Source organism: Manis javanica, chromosome 15 (genome assembly GCF_040802235.1).
Source record: "Manis javanica isolate MJ-LG chromosome 15, MJ_LKY, whole genome shotgun sequence".
In the NCBI taxonomy this organism is placed as follows: domain Eukaryota; kingdom Metazoa; phylum Chordata; class Mammalia; order Pholidota; family Manidae; genus Manis; species Manis javanica.
In genome coordinates, this window is record NC_133170.1 from 83,037,072 (window position 1) to 83,054,325 (window position 17,254).

Here is a 17,254-nt window from a genome sequence, read left to right on the forward strand (position 1 = left end):
GTAGATGACCTTCTGCTTCATTCGGGAGAGATAGGTGAACTCAGCACAGCCCCAAGCCTGAGCTCCCAGGGCCGTCGCCAAACGGACTCCCATCCCTAGTGCAACCACAAGTCACAAATGCCACTCCAGTCAGAAGGCCAGCACAGGGATGGAGAGAAGGCAGTCATGGACTATGACGGAAAGTAGTCAGGAAGAGGCTCTGACAACCAGCTCACCGCACTGGATGGTGGTTGGGATTTCCATAGCTCTCCGGCGTTTGTAACGAAGGTCACTGGACGGGGGCTGGTTCCAGTTGGCAGAGAGGTAGCCAAACTCATCCCAGAACTTGATGATTCCCCTCTGGGCTGGAAGGAAACCCACACGTCATGTCAGGCCTCTCATCTTCCTGAGTTCACCACCCCACCACAGGCGGTGAAAGCACCCCAAGGGCCAGAGGGGCAGGGCACTACCAATGGCGATGTCCTTCCAGTACTGCGCTAGGTGCTCCCCCATCGCCCGCAGCAGGTGCCGGTACTCCTTGGCATCAGCGAAGTCCTGCTTGTTGTGTGTAGGCTCCAGGACCAGGTAGGGTACATCGACGACCCCAACAACCCCACCACATGCCCTGCAGGGGAACAGAAGCACCTGTCTGTCACCCACTGGCCACCCTCCAGCTGCCCACCCGCCTCGGGCTGGAAGGCTCTCCCTGGGCAGTACTCACATGCCCCCCTCCAGCTGAGGGCCCACTTTCTCATACATCTTGATCAGGCGGCTGCAGTTGTAGATGAACATGCCGTCCAGGTCCCGGTGCTCAATATTGACCCCAAAAACAAAATTCAGTTCCTTAGGTTCTTTAAGTGCTCTGAGAAGACAAAAGATAAACTCAAGCAGGTCAACCCATTAACATACAAACACCATGGTGTTTCCTAAAAATTAAGCTTAAGCTTAAGCTTAAGCAAAATTTTTGCATTTTCACTCAATGTGGAACCTGTTAGACTGGACAGGGACATACACAGTGCAGTGACTCTCAGCGTCCCTAATGACAAGCACACAGGGATCAAAATAGGGATGAACTTAAGTAGGAATGGGATACCACAAGGCTGCTGCAAATCTCTGCATACACAGTGGAATACACACAAGGTCATCCGCAGCTCTACTCCACTAATGTGACAGTGATTAACTATAAAAAGACAAAAATTCACAGGAACAATGAACATGAATGAGAGAGAAGAGACCATCCTGTGGTGACAACAAAATTGTAGAAGCTGAGACACAGACAGATGGGCAGTGCACTGACTCAGACTGAAAAAATCTGAGACCTATGCCTGTGGCAAGCAAGTCAGAAGGCAGCCAGCCAAGAAGTCACAGCCCAGAGCCCAGAGAGGTTCCGGACACACAGGCAAGACATGCAGGTGGTGGCTTAATGAGCCACGGCAAGTGCCCATTCTAGATTGGGAAGGTACGAAACTCAACCTATAGCATCATTCCACATTTGTAACCAAGGATAAAATACTAAGAGCAGATTATCACCAGGGGGTAGAAGTAGAAGTGAGTTTAAAAATTTGTATTTCTATTTATATTCAATTTTATATTTCTTAAAAGTTCTGTATTTTACAAGTTTAATACAATGAGCATTTCATATATACTTTAAAAGAAAAAAAAAGGAAAGAGACAGAAAGCTAAGGAAGAGGGGAGGAGGTGAGGGAGAGAGAGAAAGGAAGAGGGACAGGGCGAGGGCGAGGCAGAGGCAGGCAGGCAGGGAAGGAGGGAGGGAGGAGGGAGAGCTGCCGGTGAGGAAGGTCTGTGTGGTTCAGGTTCAAGGTGCTGGCCCTGCCCTGCCTTTTCTCAGCTCACGGAAGAACTGAGCGAGGAAAAAAACCTCTCCTGCAGTGGGCATTTGACAAGCATTTGGGATCACACCGTCAAGGGCGTTCTCAAAGCAATCTCTGGGACATAAAGGCAACCTGGTGGGGTGGGGAGGGAGTCCTCAAGCTCTCTAACTGCCAATCACCGTACAAACGCTACATAATTCTAAAACCAGAGGCCAGCCCTGGCACTGACCGCTGCTTGGCCTCCTTGATCCGCTTCTTGACATCAGCTTCTCTCCGCAGGGTAACGGCTGTGTTCTGGACCTGTCGCAACATCACCTGGAAATGTGTATTGGCACCAAGTGAGGGCAGGAGGTGCTCTGGGCTACAGCAGGTCTAATATTATAACAAGACATCTAAAACTTCTCACTTTAAGTCACCTGAGTGTAAAACCATGCTGGGGATTTACTTCTTTTCTACAGAACATGGCCCTCACTGGGGACAAACTCAGAAGCCATGTTTCACGACCAGGCTGATGGGAAGGAGGAAACACCCCCAACTGAAACAACAGCCCACAGCAGGGTGAGTCAGAGAGGGAGGGGCAAAGAGCCCCTCTGCCATTTACTGCCGTGGGGTAACCTGGGGCAAGTGACCTCCTTCACTTTGATTTCTTTTTGTAAACTAAGGATACTACCAGTGTCTACCTCATAATATGGGTTGTTGGGATGTTGAAATGATGAGCCAGGATTTTCCCCAGTGTCCAACAGGGATTATGGAAACATTGTTACATCCCATTTTTCCGCTTTAGGGCGAGGGCTTGTGACTGACCAGGGGCTGTGCCAGGCCAGCTCTGGGATCCCAATGCCTGAAATGCTGGAGAACGCTGCCCAGGTCTGGAGCCTTACCCTGGAGTCTCGGGTGAGGTCTCCACCCAGGCGTAGTTCTAATGTCCGAGCTTTGCTCTCTGCCTCCCGTGCCTTCTCTTCAGCTGAAACCCAGAAGAAACCATGATAAGGAATTCAAAGGTTTAAAACTCTCAAAGTTATCCTTTCCAGATGCCACAGTGCAATCCTTGCTGGACAAGACATGTGGCCGCTGTCAAGAAACAGGAGAGCTGGGAGGGCAATGTCCTGGCTAGGACGGCAGAGTCCATTCAAAAAGGAAATCAAGGAGGCCCTAGGGAAATCAGGCACTATTTATACCTGAGACAGGCTTTTCCGACTTTACAAATGAATCAGAACAGGTCAAAAACTACCCAAGGCAACCAGTTAAGCCCTCAGCAGGAACTGGAGGTTATCAAAGTCCTCAGCCAATCATGTACCATCAAGCAGCCAAGAATCCCTGTCAGCAAGAGAGACCTAGCGATTTTTGCCCTGGAGTCAGGAAAACCAATTTCACAAGTATTTGGGCCAAGGAAGGCGTGTGAGACTCTTTACTCTAGGCAAGCTGAGGAGTTGACATTGTTTCAGGTAAGTCCCTCTGGGGAGAAAAACTGCTAAGGGGACTGGCTTGGGAGAAGGCCATGGCCCAGTGTTGAGCAGAACAGCCTGTCCCTGGGTGTTGCACGGAGCTTTCTTCTGGATTCTGATCTGGCCACAAAGCAGTGTCCCCCAGACACCCCCCGCAACCAATCCCTCCTGCACAAGGGGAGCATTACCAATCCGTGCTACGTGCTCCGCTTTCTTCACCTCCTGCTCTGCACGGGTCTTGAAACGGCTTGATGTGTACTTATACATCCTGAACAGGGGAAGAAGTGACCTGAGGGCCTGCGCAGCAGGAGGCAGGGTGGAAAGGAACCACCCTGCCTTCTCGCCTCCTAAGTTGCACTGTCCTGCCCCTTGTGATGAATCTAAGACAAGCTTATTTTGGCAAAAAGACTCAATTCTATTCTACTAAGAAGCCTCACTACTCACCCACTGTGTCATTAACCTCAACAGCAGAAGCAAGCAAGCGTCAGTCATCAGCCAGGGCCTCTGCTCTGCTCTGCAGTACCCAAGAGGCCCTCGGCCTGAAGCTGAGGGGCTCAGACAGCTCTCAGCCATGCAGGGGACCCTCCACATCACAGGAGGTGCTCGCATTCTACAAGCTTCTCCAGCCAACCTCCACAGCCTGTTGGCCACCTCTGTCCCTCCTTCAGGACCCATGAGTGTCTCCACAGTAAATTACAGGTAGCTTAAAGGCCCAAATGCAGTCAGCACCATCAAAGCCTTTCACCTGGCATCACTCCGATGTCCCAGAGAAACACGGCCAGGCCCAGTCCTTGGGCCAAGGGCAGCAGTAGCCCCTACCTGGGTTTGTACAGGCAGCAGGAAAGTCTCTTGGTCTGCACCTTGTGACCATGGATGAAGATCCTCATTCGGGGATCAATATAGAGCACAGCAGCATAGGCACGGAAGGAGCGCCGCTCTGGCTTCCTGCAGGTGGCAGGAACAGACGGGTGCTGTCATCTGCCCCACAACCAGCCTGAACAAGGTACGCAGGCCTCTCTGCAGGCCCTCCACCTCTCGGCCTCACGCCTCACCTTCTCTTGCCGCCCTGAAGGGTGCTCCCTCAGCGTGGGCACCCTGCCGGCCCCCATCATGTCCCTAGCACAGGTGTCCCACAGGCACCTGGCCCAGCCCTACCACTGCCCCACCAAGGACCTGGAAAATCATCTCCATCTAGTTTCTTTCTCTCTCAAATCAAGGAGTTGGAGCAAGGGAATGTAAATCTTTTCTCTGGTTCAGCTGAGGACATGCTGGCCACCCATGCGTCCCTTCCGCCTACAGCATGTGCAGGTCTCAGCTTCATCGGTGCTAATACTGCCAAACCCAGGGAAGGAGTTCTCCCCTGCCTCCCTGAAGTCACCTCCTGAGCTCTTCCTCCCTGGGAGAAAGAACACCAATTCCAGAGCCTCCCTCCCTACCCAGCCACACTCACGTGCCCTCTGGAGAAGTCTCTGCCATCTGGATATCCCGTGGGTTTGAGATTATGTCTAGCTCCGGCTCTCCGTTATCCATGAGCTTGAGATTGAAGATGATCACCAGGGTTCCTAGGGAGCAGAAATGCTCATTTCACTCTGTCAGGGACCCCGGCCTATCCCCACACCACTCACGGCTCTGGAGCTCCCAGGTTTCAGGGGGCCTACTCACCACTGTCCCCAGGAATCTTCATGAACTGAGTCATCACTTCCTCCTCGCCGTGGAATGGAGAATACTTATAGATGAGTTCCGTCTCAATGGCAAACTTCTCCACATTGTCTGTGACAGGGTCCCGGGTCCGAGCATTCCAGGTGGGCAATGGGACTATCACCTGTGGAGCAAGGACAGGCAGACGCTTCAGACACTTTGAGGGAGGCCCCAGAACAGCCTTCCCCCCGAATGTGCATCCATCTTGTCCCTGCCCACAGTGGTTCCACACTAGCCAGAGGTGAGGCCCAGACTCCACAGCCTGATGCTGGCGGCTCTGTGGCTTCTGCCTCTTCCCAACACTGCCTCCCATCACTACATTCTCTGTGGGGTCAGCTCTGGGAAGTTCCTGACTTGGGATGCTCCTGGCCATTTTCCTGATTTGATAGTAATTCTACTCTTTCCATTAAAAAAATACATTTGCTATTATCTAGTGAATCCGAAGACAGAGAGAAACAACCTGCAACTCAGCAATTCCACTCCCAGGTATGTACCCTAGGAGAAACTGCTGCATAAATATACCAGCAAATGTGAAAGAATAACATACATATCCACCATAGAGTAGATAAATTACACTGTAGTATGTTTCCATGATGGAATACTGTGCAGTGACGACAGTGAACAAACTAGCAGCTACCAGCATCAACATGGGTGAACCTCACACACACAGTGTTACATGAAAGGAGCAAAATACAAAAAAACCCTAAACCCTACAGTATGAGTCTATTTATGTGAAATTCATAAATAGGCAAAACTAAACTATTATTCAAGAATGTGTACACAGGTGGCTACAACTATAAAGAAAAACAAGGAAATGGTTATCACAAAGTTACATGGAGGCAGCAGAGAAGGCACATGAGAAATACAATAGGTGAGGGGCACCTGGGGACTCCTAGCAAGTGTATGATGGTGGCTACACGGGGATTTGCTTTGCAATGTTCTCCCAACTGTACATGTTTTGTATACTCTTCCATACCTAGGGAATTTAATCTTATGTCTCAGTAATGTTTGTTTTTCTAAAATCTTACTGTACTTCAATCAAGTTGGGGAAAAAATTTTCCTTTCTTCAAAAACCTTTAAATACTTCAAATGCCATTTCCCTGGAGGCCTCAATGTGCTCCTCCCCTCCTCCGCCAGCTGCGCAGGGATCCCCGAGGAAGACTGGCTGCTGGGATTCCCTTTGTACAGCAGACCAGCCCAGGCACCTCCAAACCTCAGATCAGATGGCCCACCTGAGGAAAAGTAGACCCTGACTTTAACAAGTGCCAGGGTGATAAACTGGTAAGCGTTCTGAGACATTCTGCTGGTTTCTAAGAAGTTTCATGACTATACTTACTCAACCTTAGGGCTGGTTTGGACACATTACTACCCAAACAAAAATGATTTTATTGTGAAATCATGGCTGCCTTTGCATTAGAGTACAATCCAAAACAGCGACCTTCTAGCACCAACTAAGGAAAACATTTCAACCTAGCTTTGTCACCAGGGGAACTGAGTTTCATTTCTTTTCTGTTAATCGGCACCTCACTTTGTACACCCCCCAACTCTCCACAGCAGTCCCGAGTGACAAAGGCACGACTTTGATCCATGGGCCTTCCCTTCCATTGCTACCACCCCAGCCATGAGAAAACCTCTCCTTTGGTTTCAGTGTCACCACTCTCCCGGTTTTCCCCATACCCTCTGACTGTTCCTGTCCCCTTTGCCACAGTCTCCTCTCCCTGGCCTTTAAATGTAGGCGTGTCCAGGATTCTGGGTCCTCTTCTTACTCCTCAAGCTCCTTCAGAGGGGCTCGTTTGCTCCCGAGCACCCCGGAGCTCAGGCTTCCCTCACGCTCCAGACCCAGCTTTAGCTTCGCCTGTACAGAACTCATTCTTCCCCTCCGAACGGCCCCTCTTCCCATCCTCCCTGGCTCCAGACAGCCCCCCATGCCCTGGCTGCCACACTAGAGCCCAAGTCACCCATAACCCACCTCTCCTTTTGCTATTTCTCTCACTTCTCGGCTGCGAGTCCTGCCAGGGTACACATAGCCAGGGCCTCAACTCTCCACTTCAACACCCAATCTGTCCAATCCAATCCCCACACAACCACCAAACAGATCTTTTTGAAAGAAAGACTGATACTGCCACACCCTCACTTAAATTCCCTTTAAATACTGCTTTTAGTAATGTCCCACATAGGCATCAAGGCCCTGAGGTCAAACCTGACTTGGCCCTCCCTGCTCTCCAGAGGCCACCACCTTTCTTCAGGCAGCCCCTCTGGCCAGTCCCTTCCCAGAGCCCTCCCCAGCCCTGAGGGCCTTGATCAGACTGTCTCTGCCTTTGAACACCTTCCTCCTGCCGAGCGCTTTCTCCTGCCTTCTCCTGCCTTCTCCGATGCGTCAGGAAGCAGTCCTGAAAACCCAGCCCCGCTCCAAGTTCCTGCCCTGCCTTCTCCCAGGAGCCGGCTCTTCCCAGTCCAGCGCATGCTGGAGGAACCGCCACACAGCACCAACAAGGCAAACAAACCCAGAAAGATGGCAGAAAAATACAGCCTTTCATCCCCAACGTGATCTAACTTGCTATGATCTAGGCTCACATCTAAACAGAGCCGGTACAACTTTAATCATTACTAACCAATAGACAGGAATTCCACTGAAACTTTGAATTCACCTGTTTATGTGACACTCCTGAAACTCTCTCTGCAGACCCGTTCAACTCCCTCTTCTCAAGCTCTGGCCTCCATTTCTTACCCGTGAGAGGAGAGTAGTCTGAGGCTGGGCAGGCCAAGGCCTTCCCTGATGCCCACCATGAAGGGGCACAGACCTCACCACACCAGCTCTACAGATATCTGAGCCACCAGGCCACCAAGAGAATCAGCCAAACAAGTGTTTAGCTTATTTAATTAACGAAATGTTTTAAAATCACAGTATTCTGAATTTATTAAGCCTTCCTTCCAGTTCAGCAATAATTAGCTGGGGCTGAGTGCCAGCTGCCACTTAGTGAAGAAGTTACACTGATGTCTTCTATATGCTCACCTGCTTCACCACCTGCCCCGGCCCTTAGGCATCTGACTTCACAGAGATGGTTAGAACAGAAGAAAAAGGAAAATTCCTCAAAAGGAAAATGCACTTGTAGTGCATTCCACAAAATCACCATCATATGGGAAAGACAGTGGTGTTCCTGCTATTATTACCAGCTGCAATCTCCACCCACAGCCACAAAAGCCAAAATACCACAGATGATAAAACACTCTCCAGAGTGACACCCCATTAGAGTGAATCCAAGCTGCAGATCTAGGGGCACTGCAACTCCAGTTCTTGCTTCCTGCCACTGGATGGCCTCATTTTCAGAAAAAGGACAGCTTTTCTCTGAAGCTTTGAGATTTTACTTCCTGTCCCATTAAGATATCTGCCTTAACCCTTCAACTGACTCATCTGACCAGTTAATCCTTAACAGGGGCATGGCTGCCATCCTGCAAACCCCGGTGGACCCAGCATTGCACACCACCTATAACAGCAGCGTGGGCAGACTCAGGAAACGGATTGATGACTCGGACCAAGATGACAGGACCTACTTCATCAATGCCTTCCTCCTCGTGAAAGGTACGAGACAGGAAAAGGCAGCTCATGGTCTCTTCCTTCTTGGTAAAGAGGATAAAATCCTTCCCAATGCGCATGGAGCCCCTGAAAAGGAAGCAGAAATGGGTTATTCTCCCAGGGATTCAAACGCTCATCTGAAAAAGGAGCAAATTCACTCTCTGGACATGACAGGAACTGCCTGTGGAGCCTTCTGAAGGCCTGCCTCCTCTGTCCCGGGACCCTTACTTGAGTTCTACAGCCCTCACTCCCTCTCCTCCCTTCCGCCACTTTCCCCACCCCCACCCGGCTCTTCCATCAGCCTAGGTCCTTCCTCACACCCTTCCTGACCACACGTACCCACCATGCAGGGCTCCTTTACCACTCTTCCAGGGCACCTTCACCACCAATCAGCCGCAGGTGGACTCACCCCCGCCTGCTGCCACAACAGGGAGAAGTAACCCTGTTGCCCGTGCTCTGGGTTTGTCCAGCTGTACAAGGGCTGCTGTACCCTCTGAAGGGGCCACGTCCGATTCCCCTCCAGTAACTGACACCTTCAACAATATCTCATCTTCCATGCTGCCCACATCCAGTTCCCACCCGGCTCTTCCTTTGCTGACACAACTCCCTCCCACCCACTCATCAAACAGCAGCACCCTTAGGGAACAGCCCAGTACCTATGCTCACAAGTCCTCAAAACAAAAGAGCTCAACCCCAAGGCTCAGCAAATGTAGAGACTAACCATACAAAATATAATTACTGATCGCGGTTTTAAAGGCAGTCTTTAACTGGCTCATGTCCTGTAACTAAGCCATCTTTTGTCTCAATTATTTTGCCACCTCAAGCACATTATGACACACGCAGGTCCCTAATTTTTGGATGCAGCTGGTTTCTGGGAAATGTGCCTTGAGGCTGCCTTCCACAAAAGCTAACGTCTGAATGCAATCAACTGCTTCCATCCTGTCTGGCCACGTTAAACCATCTGAGGAACAGGGACAGGCCTTTCCAGGCACCACAGAACAGGGCAGAAGCTTGAAGCACCAGCGGGAGGACTGCCCACTGAACAAGGAGGCTATTTTGCTGCTTTTTCTGAGCAGCTTCTACGGCTTTATGATTATCACCTCATTAGTCCTCAGAATACCTCAGGGAGGTGACGACACGGGGAAGCGTCCTTACTCTCTTCTATGCACAAATACAAACCAGGCTGGCATGCTGAACACACAAATCAACGTCATGTCCCATTGCCCCAGACGCTCAGGAAAACTCCTGGGACCCTACCCAGAGATGCCCTGGGGGCTGGCAAGTTGCCTCTCCTCCTCCAGTCCCTGAAGTGCCAGCACTACTCCTTCCCCTGACAATTTCACAGCCCTCCTCCTTCCTGAAGCTGACGGGCAGCAAAACGAGACATGTTTGCCCTAATTTGAGAAAAATTATCACTTTGGGCCTCTTTCTCGCCTCTGTCTTTGATCCTGACCTTGATGGCTGAATATCAACAACCCAAAAATGCCCCCGCTCTGCTGGCTTCCCTGCTTCTCAGTCCTATTCTCAACACACATCACTTCCTCCTGAAACTTTTTCAACTTCTGAATGGGTTTCAAAATGAATATACTCTCAACACTAGATGGCTCCAGCTCAATGGGTCCTTTACAAAAGTTACTCTACTAAAATATGCTAATGACAACACTCAACTTTTGTATACTTCCCTTTCCCAGTTTTCTAAGACTTTCACAGCCACATTTCATTTGCTCCTGAAACTTGGCTCTGTAAGGAAGAATGTCAGAGAACCCCATTTTCTAAATCAGGAAACATCTGCAGAGAGGTGAAACTACTTGCCTAAGGCCAAAGAACTGATAAGACCATGTTAGGTGGAGGTTGGCCTCCAATCCAGATGGGAAGTCAGGGTTTCTTACGTCACTGACTCTAGGAAACCTCAGTTACTCGAGATTTAGATCACCTGCCCCAGAACCTCCCTAAGAACCTATGAAAAAACACAGATTTATAGGCCTTAGCCCAGACACACTGAAAAAGGCCAGGAATCTGCCAAGAAAGATCAAAGAAGGGAGAACAAGACGTCCGAAACCAAGCTGGGACTCTCATGGTACTGTAGCATTTAATCCTTAACCTACCTATATATTATAATTCCAATTTACAAAGAAGGAACCTGAAGCTCAGAGATGTAACAAAGTGGCTAAAATGAGATTTGCACTTTAGTGTGTCTGGTTTAAGGGTGATGGACAGCAGCTCCAGCTATGCAGCACAAAGACCTGGTTCACAGCTTGGCTCTACACCAAGCATTTCTATACCCATGGCAAAATCACTTCACCCCTATAAACCTCAGTTTCCTCATCTGAAAATAAGAATAATAGTACCTACACCTAATAAGGCTACAGTAAGCATTAAACGAGATCATACAAGTAAAGTTTTTTGCACAGTGCCTGGCACAAGGTAAGTACTTGTTATTAACTTTTGGTTCCTGCCCTGAGAGACAAATCAGTAGGTCCAGGCACCGGGACACCAGTCCCTGATGTCTTCTGAAGCACTCTCTTTCCTCCCCATATGCCCAGCATATGAGGGACAACTGATGGTGCTGACTGACCAAACCACTTCTCTCTCTCAAGTCAAACAACACGTTTCCACAGCAAGACTAGAAACGTGACTCAGAATTCCATTTGCACAAACTCCAATTCCACTAAATCTTATTCCATCCAAAGGTATGTACAGCTGGAAGTGAGCATTTCAGAAATAGAAACCTTTCTCTTGGGGCTTCACTCAAAACCAGAACAACACATTCCAAACACTAAACAAGCGGGAACCAAGGGCTGAGAAAGAAGTCCTAAGGGATTTGAAATTATTAGGTAGATCCCTACTATAGGGCCGAGCAGGACATGTGAGTGGAGACCACGTCCTGCAGGAGGGAGGGTATGGGTCTCTCTCACTCACCCAGGAGCCCCATTGCCTGGCAGAAAGCATGACAGGCGGCAGGTGCTTCGTGAAACTGCTGTGCTATGAGGCAACCCCTTTGCCATCTCAGATACATCTCAACCCCACAAAACAACCACTCACGTCCTCAACGACAGAGTAAAAATAAGAACTGTTCAATAGGAGGAGAGAGAAACCTAGAGCTTCTCCCACCTCAACTGGTTTTGGATGTTCACACTTTTCTATCTGTGAAGTAGATCAAGCTGCACAACAGTTGTTAAATCCCCAAACCATCGCTCCTTTTAGACTTCTCTTCTGTTCCAGAAAGAGAAAAGTTTTCACCAAACAGAAGCAGGAGAGAATAGTTCGATTTTGTTGGAGTCCTGTGACAGGCTTTAGCATACTTACGATTTTAGCCCATTCCCATACTGCCCAATCTGGGTAGACTCAGGCGTCCGCTTGGCCGACTTCCCAAACTGGATCACACTGGCAGCATCACCTGAAGTTGCAGGCACAAAAGGAAATGAAAAGTTTGTATTTCTTTCCCAGGCTCCTCAAAAATCAAAGGTCTGAGCCTTGTTAAATCCAAGCAAGGCTGTGCCCAGGGGCTGAAAACCTCTGTCCAAGGGAACTCACAGCCCTAAGGCAAACGAAGGCAGCCTCGGACTGCCCCGTCAGTACCACCATCACTCTGTCACCAGAACATGGGGATAATGCTGAGGGAGGCCTCTGTGGTTCCAGCTCCAGGAGGCTGTGCAAGCTGCTAAACACAGTATCAGAAGACAGGTAACCTGACTACTTCAGTTTGCCGTTAAGATCCTATCTCCCAAGCTAGGACAAGCCTGGGCAAATCCGTTAGTGGAATTCAGCCTGAGATGTTACAACAGACTTCTCTCTTTCCATCTTCTAGTCACAACAGCGAGGCAACAGAAAAACAAGTTATTTGTAAAATGGATACATCCTCCCCAAAAGAAGCATTCCTCTCACAACTTACTTGGATCCATTCCTGCTCCATCATCCAAAAAGCAAAGCATAAATCCTCCTCGAAGGTCCTCTCGCCTTTCTGTAAAAGAAGCAGCTGCCATTACTGAGTAGCTGCCCACCACAGGGTGGCAACATAAGTGTGATCAGAAGGTGGATCAATGTGAAGCCTGGTCCACAAAGATCAGGTCAAACCTCGCTTCTCCTCCCGACAGTCCGAACTAATACACGTTAAGTATCAGGGCCCTTGAGGGTGAGAATTCCCATCAAAGTTCTCTAATGTTTTCCAGTTCATGACAAAGCTTGACAGAATCTATAAGGATAGCAGAGAGTACCTGGTCCGGCATCTAACCACACCCAGGACCACTGAATATGCAAGCATTTCACACATATTTTCATCATCCTTCTGCCTCTCTCCACCTAGATTACTTTGATTTCTGCCATCTGTATGGACCCCAAGCCACCAAAGTACCCCACCTCTGCACACTGTGCCTTACCAGCACTATTCAAGTTCAACAGGGCTACTCCTTTGCAGGTTAAGTTTGGGGTAGCCTTCAGACAAACTGGTCAAGCCGGCCATGCTAAGGGAACTGCGGTGGCAGCTGCTATTTAGAAGATGAATTACTAAGTCTGTATGGGACTATTCCCAGGCTATCTACAGCTGCTGGGCTATCTGTATTTATCGTCAAATTCCCTGCTTGCTATGGGTCCTTGATACGGCTCCCTCACCCAGGAGGAAGACAGCACAGGGTGCAGTGAGAGCTGTCTGGATCCCGGCTGGACCTGCTGCTCAACTGGAAGGAGCAGTCCTTTGACAATAAGATACAGAGCAGCCATGGCAAGGCTTCCTGGCCAATAGGAAGGGAATGCACTAGACTGCGGCTGCTATTCCAATAGGTGAAAGACCTCTTCTTTCAGCAGCTGTCTTCTGCAGCAGCAAGTGGCTACTCAAAGTATTCTGAGTCCAAGCATGTCACAGACATTGGAGAAGAGTCCCAAAGACGGAAGGGGGCCATACTAGAGTTTCCAGGGTGCCTGATGATGAACTAGGTGGGCAAAGGAACAGCACAGGCCTTGGCCTCAGGCAAGCACTTCTACTAAAGGGATGAAGGTCTATGTAAGACAGTAACAGAGACAAGCCAAAGGCTGCTTTGCAGCCTAGTTCCTAAGTGCGAATTTTTTTGTCTCCCCCATGCTGCAGTTCACCACCTTTATACAACTACCTAAGCTGAGGAATCTCAGTTTAAAATACTCTTTGTCCTCCCCTCAGGCTAAAAATTTAAGTGGGTCATGACTGCCTTCTGTTAAATAGACTGGTTAATACAATTTAAAATGCTATTTCGGAAGTACTATAAACCACAGAGATTTTCAAGTATCACTAAGTGTTCAGGAAGCTGAACTTTGCTGAAACATTACTAACAAGTGCTTCTTGAAAGTTCAAGGGCAAGGACCTTCTTGAAGTACTACTGGTAGATAAGAAAACTTCTCCTTGTGGCAGTGCCTCTTATTAGCATCTGAAGAATCCAAATGAAATCTAGCCAAGCAGAAGCAAGTGCAAGAAACGCACAAAAAGCCTTCAAAGTTTCCTTCTGGAGGAAGTGATGTGTCACATGGAAACAAACTGGGTCAGGCAGAGAGAGAGGTAAGAGAGGTATTCTAAATCTAGCCAAGAGCCATCTGCTGTACATTTCAGCCATAAAATGTACATGAAAATTCTACTTTGGCATCAAGAAATTGGTTTGAGCCAACTGCATTTGAAAAGTCCCCAAGAATTACTGGCATTACTCAAACACGACCTAGGAAGTTACTTCTAGGCCCTTGGGTTTCTTAGAACAGAACTCACAGGCTGTCTTCACACACGACCATCACTCAACAGTGGGGCTCAGATCCGTTTCTTGCTTAAGGACTTCATTTCAAAGATTTTTCATACGGCTTATGAAAGTGAGAGACCCAACTGTGGGGGTTCCTCCTGGCCACACAGTGCCCACCAGTCTGTACCGCAGCTAGTAACGTTCGAGCCCATGGTCATGTGCAACACTGCCTCAGGGCCTAGAGAGACCAGGTGACCCAGGAGTGACTCCGTCAACTCCATCAACAGGCAGTGCGCACCTTCACCTGGCTGTAACGCCTAGCTCACTCACTTATTCCATGAGTATTCCCTGAGCACTCCCTAGCTGCCTAGCTCTGTCATGAAGGTAACAGCAGTGACCAGTGCAGATGTGGTCACTGCCTTCATGAAGCTTACACTCCAATAGATGCTACTCTCTCTAGCAGACTGGGTAAGCAGAGAGAGACTGCAGAAAGTAACAGGGGGGAAAAATTTAGTCTGAGTAAGAATACCCTGAAGAGCTTATAACAGTAGATTCTGGGCTCCACTCTGAGCGTCTGCATGGGTCTGAAGTGGCACCTGAGAATCTGTATGTCTAACAAGCTCCCAGGTGATGGGGATACTTTTCATCAGTGGACCAGTGGACCACTCTTCGAGAAGAACTGAGCTAAAGCAAGCAATAAATAGAAGGCTTCCCTGCTCAAAACTTCTCCCCAGACATCCCACCAGTTATATTCCTAACACATGATGTTTAATCAGTCAAATAAATTGTATCTGAAGACTTCAAGGAAAGGATTTTGATGAAGGGGAATTCTGGACAGAGGATCATCTAAGCAGCTGGGGATTGTATGCTGCCCTCCCATCAGACATCCTGGAAGTAATACAAGGAGGGCAAAGCTAAACTGCCTTCTTTGCAGTTGTGCTTCAGATCCTGGTAGCAGTTACGTAGGATCATCAGAACCAGTTTGGAAAGCTGCACATCTAAGCTTCCCCCAGTAGAGCTAAGTCTGGCTTTTTTCAAATTAGCCTGGCATCCCTCCATCCAACTCCCACTGGGGAGAAGGCAGGAAAAAGAAAGAAGTGGAAGAAGAGATGTACATGGAGCTGTAAGTCAAAAGTCAGAGGTGATAAAATAATGTCCTTAGAAGAAGTTGTAATAAAATCACGTCCAAGTTCTTCATCATACTTTGTAATCTGAGCACTGTTTCAGTCACATTGTTCTAATTTTCCATTTACTAACCACTCACTTAGCATCACAAAAGGGATCTTTCTTTGAGGGGTGGCACTCCCTATCTAAGAAAGTGAAGAAAGTCAATAAAAATACTTCTGACAGGTACCGTATGGCCTGTCCCCATCTAATAGCAATGCTCTGGGTGAGTGAACAACTCTAGAAACTTTGACAGTCTGGTTTCTTTCTCAACCTTCTTGGTTTGAATACAGTCTTTTAAAATGTGACTTTGTGGTGAATTCAAACTATATCTAATGTTTCCAAGGTCAGTATCAATCTAGTTTCAGAATGGGAAAAAGGAAAATATGTCCCCCATGTGCTAACAAGAATTTCATAGTATTAAAATACTACTAAGTCTATTTTCTACTTGTTAAATTAGGGTGCTTTTATTCCTCCTATTGAATGTGTTAATAAGGCACTGAGGTAGAAAAGTGTGAAGTTAAGAACATCTCAGCCAAGACTCCCAATCTCAAGGTACTTGGAGTAAATCAAGTCTGTTTCCAAAAACCACCAACATGCTTAGTGCTTCTATCACACCATTTAATCCTTAACTGCCTCGATGGTTCCCCCAAGATCAAGTTATTGTTCTCTAATCATCTGCAGAGTGCCCTCTCTCTAATTAGAGAGCACGTTCTCAAATGAGAAGGAACTTAGCAAAGGCCCGTCTCGCCCTCTCTGGACTCCCCCCATAGCACACTAGGAGTAACACGGAGTACAGAGTAAATGCACACTGGGCCCTTTTCATTTAAATTGAAATTCAACTGTTCTGCTGCATTCTGAGTGTCCAGGACTAAACTTCCTTGCTGAAATTCACCCACCAAAGGTGGTAAAAGGAGCAGAGATGATCTTTTTATAAATGCTTTCTCTAAATAGACTTGGCTCTGATGACTTGTCCCTTCCACATCACTTAGAAGCCTATTCTCTGCTTTCCCGTCTGTTCAGCAATTAAAACCACCACCATTTCTTTCAGAGATAGCAGTCATTACCCCTCACCAAAGCATACTGTGATGCAAAACACCCATGTGGTCTGGGCATCGCACCTCCATCTGGCACAATGGTTGAGTAACCCGTCTTCTAACATTTTTCTGCTGTGCCACTTTTTCCTAGTACTTTCTTTTAAAAATAAAAGGAGTCTTGTTTTCACCACTTTGGCAGAACCTTTTAAACAGAAGGCTTTCAGAATTTAAGCAGTACAGCTGACTTTTAGCTGTTCGGAATATTTTCTTTGATCCAACGTCTATCAGGCATGAGCAATTCATCATATCTGGGAAGAGTCTCCATAATTATATAACATTAGAAGCTCTTCTGATAACTTCTTAGTTGTGTGCTTCTTCCCATTTATCACATGAATCCATTAAGAAGAAGAGGGGTTATTTCCTAACTGCATTCCCACCAAAACACTCAGAGCATCTCAGAAGCTAGCCAACTTTACTCAAAATATTATCTCAAACCTTTCAGAAGACATTCAAAAAAGTTTATCAGAAAAACAGATCATGCTAGCCAAACTGGATTTCAAAGCCATCTTTCTCTATTCTCCTTCCAAATCTTTAGCACTCAAATGACCAAAAAACATGTTGGTGCAAACACTGAAGAGAGAGAAGCAAGCCATTAAAAAAAAAAAAAAGATAATGACTAAGAATTCTTCCACTGTCACACCCTCTTAGAAAAGAAAGGGCCTTATTGCCAAACAGCAGAGCCAATCAAAAAGCAAAACAGTAGAAGCTGTCAATATCTTTAAATTCCAAGCAGAGCACCCCTCTGCCTGAGAACATTTCCTTGGCAAACCTCAGT

At 47.9% G+C, this 17,254-nt stretch overlaps 1 protein-coding gene across 3 annotated transcripts in view; it reads right to left on the reverse strand.

Annotated features, from left to right (window-relative positions):
* MORC2 (MORC family CW-type zinc finger 2) overlaps nt 1-17,254 on the reverse strand; it is a 39,199-nt gene that overhangs the window by 12,343 nt on the left and 9,602 nt on the right. For all 3 annotated transcript variants that reach the window (XM_073222548.1, XM_073222550.1, XM_073222549.1), the window contains exons 4-15: nt 12,421-12,489; nt 11,835-11,925; nt 8,507-8,615; nt 4,919-5,078; nt 4,707-4,818; nt 4,076-4,201; nt 3,445-3,524; nt 2,693-2,775; nt 2,041-2,126; nt 701-841; nt 450-604; nt 216-344 (exon numbers count right to left, since the gene is read on the reverse strand). In XM_073222548.1, the coding sequence (XP_073078649.1) occupies nt 216-344; nt 450-604; nt 701-841; nt 2,041-2,126; nt 2,693-2,775; nt 3,445-3,524; nt 4,076-4,201; nt 4,707-4,818; nt 4,919-5,078; nt 8,507-8,615; nt 11,835-11,925; nt 12,421-12,489 (1,341 nt within the window). The remainder of the gene's footprint in view (nt 1-215; nt 345-449; nt 605-700; nt 842-2,040; nt 2,127-2,692; nt 2,776-3,444; nt 3,525-4,075; nt 4,202-4,706; nt 4,819-4,918; nt 5,079-8,506; nt 8,616-11,834; nt 11,926-12,420; nt 12,490-17,254) is intronic.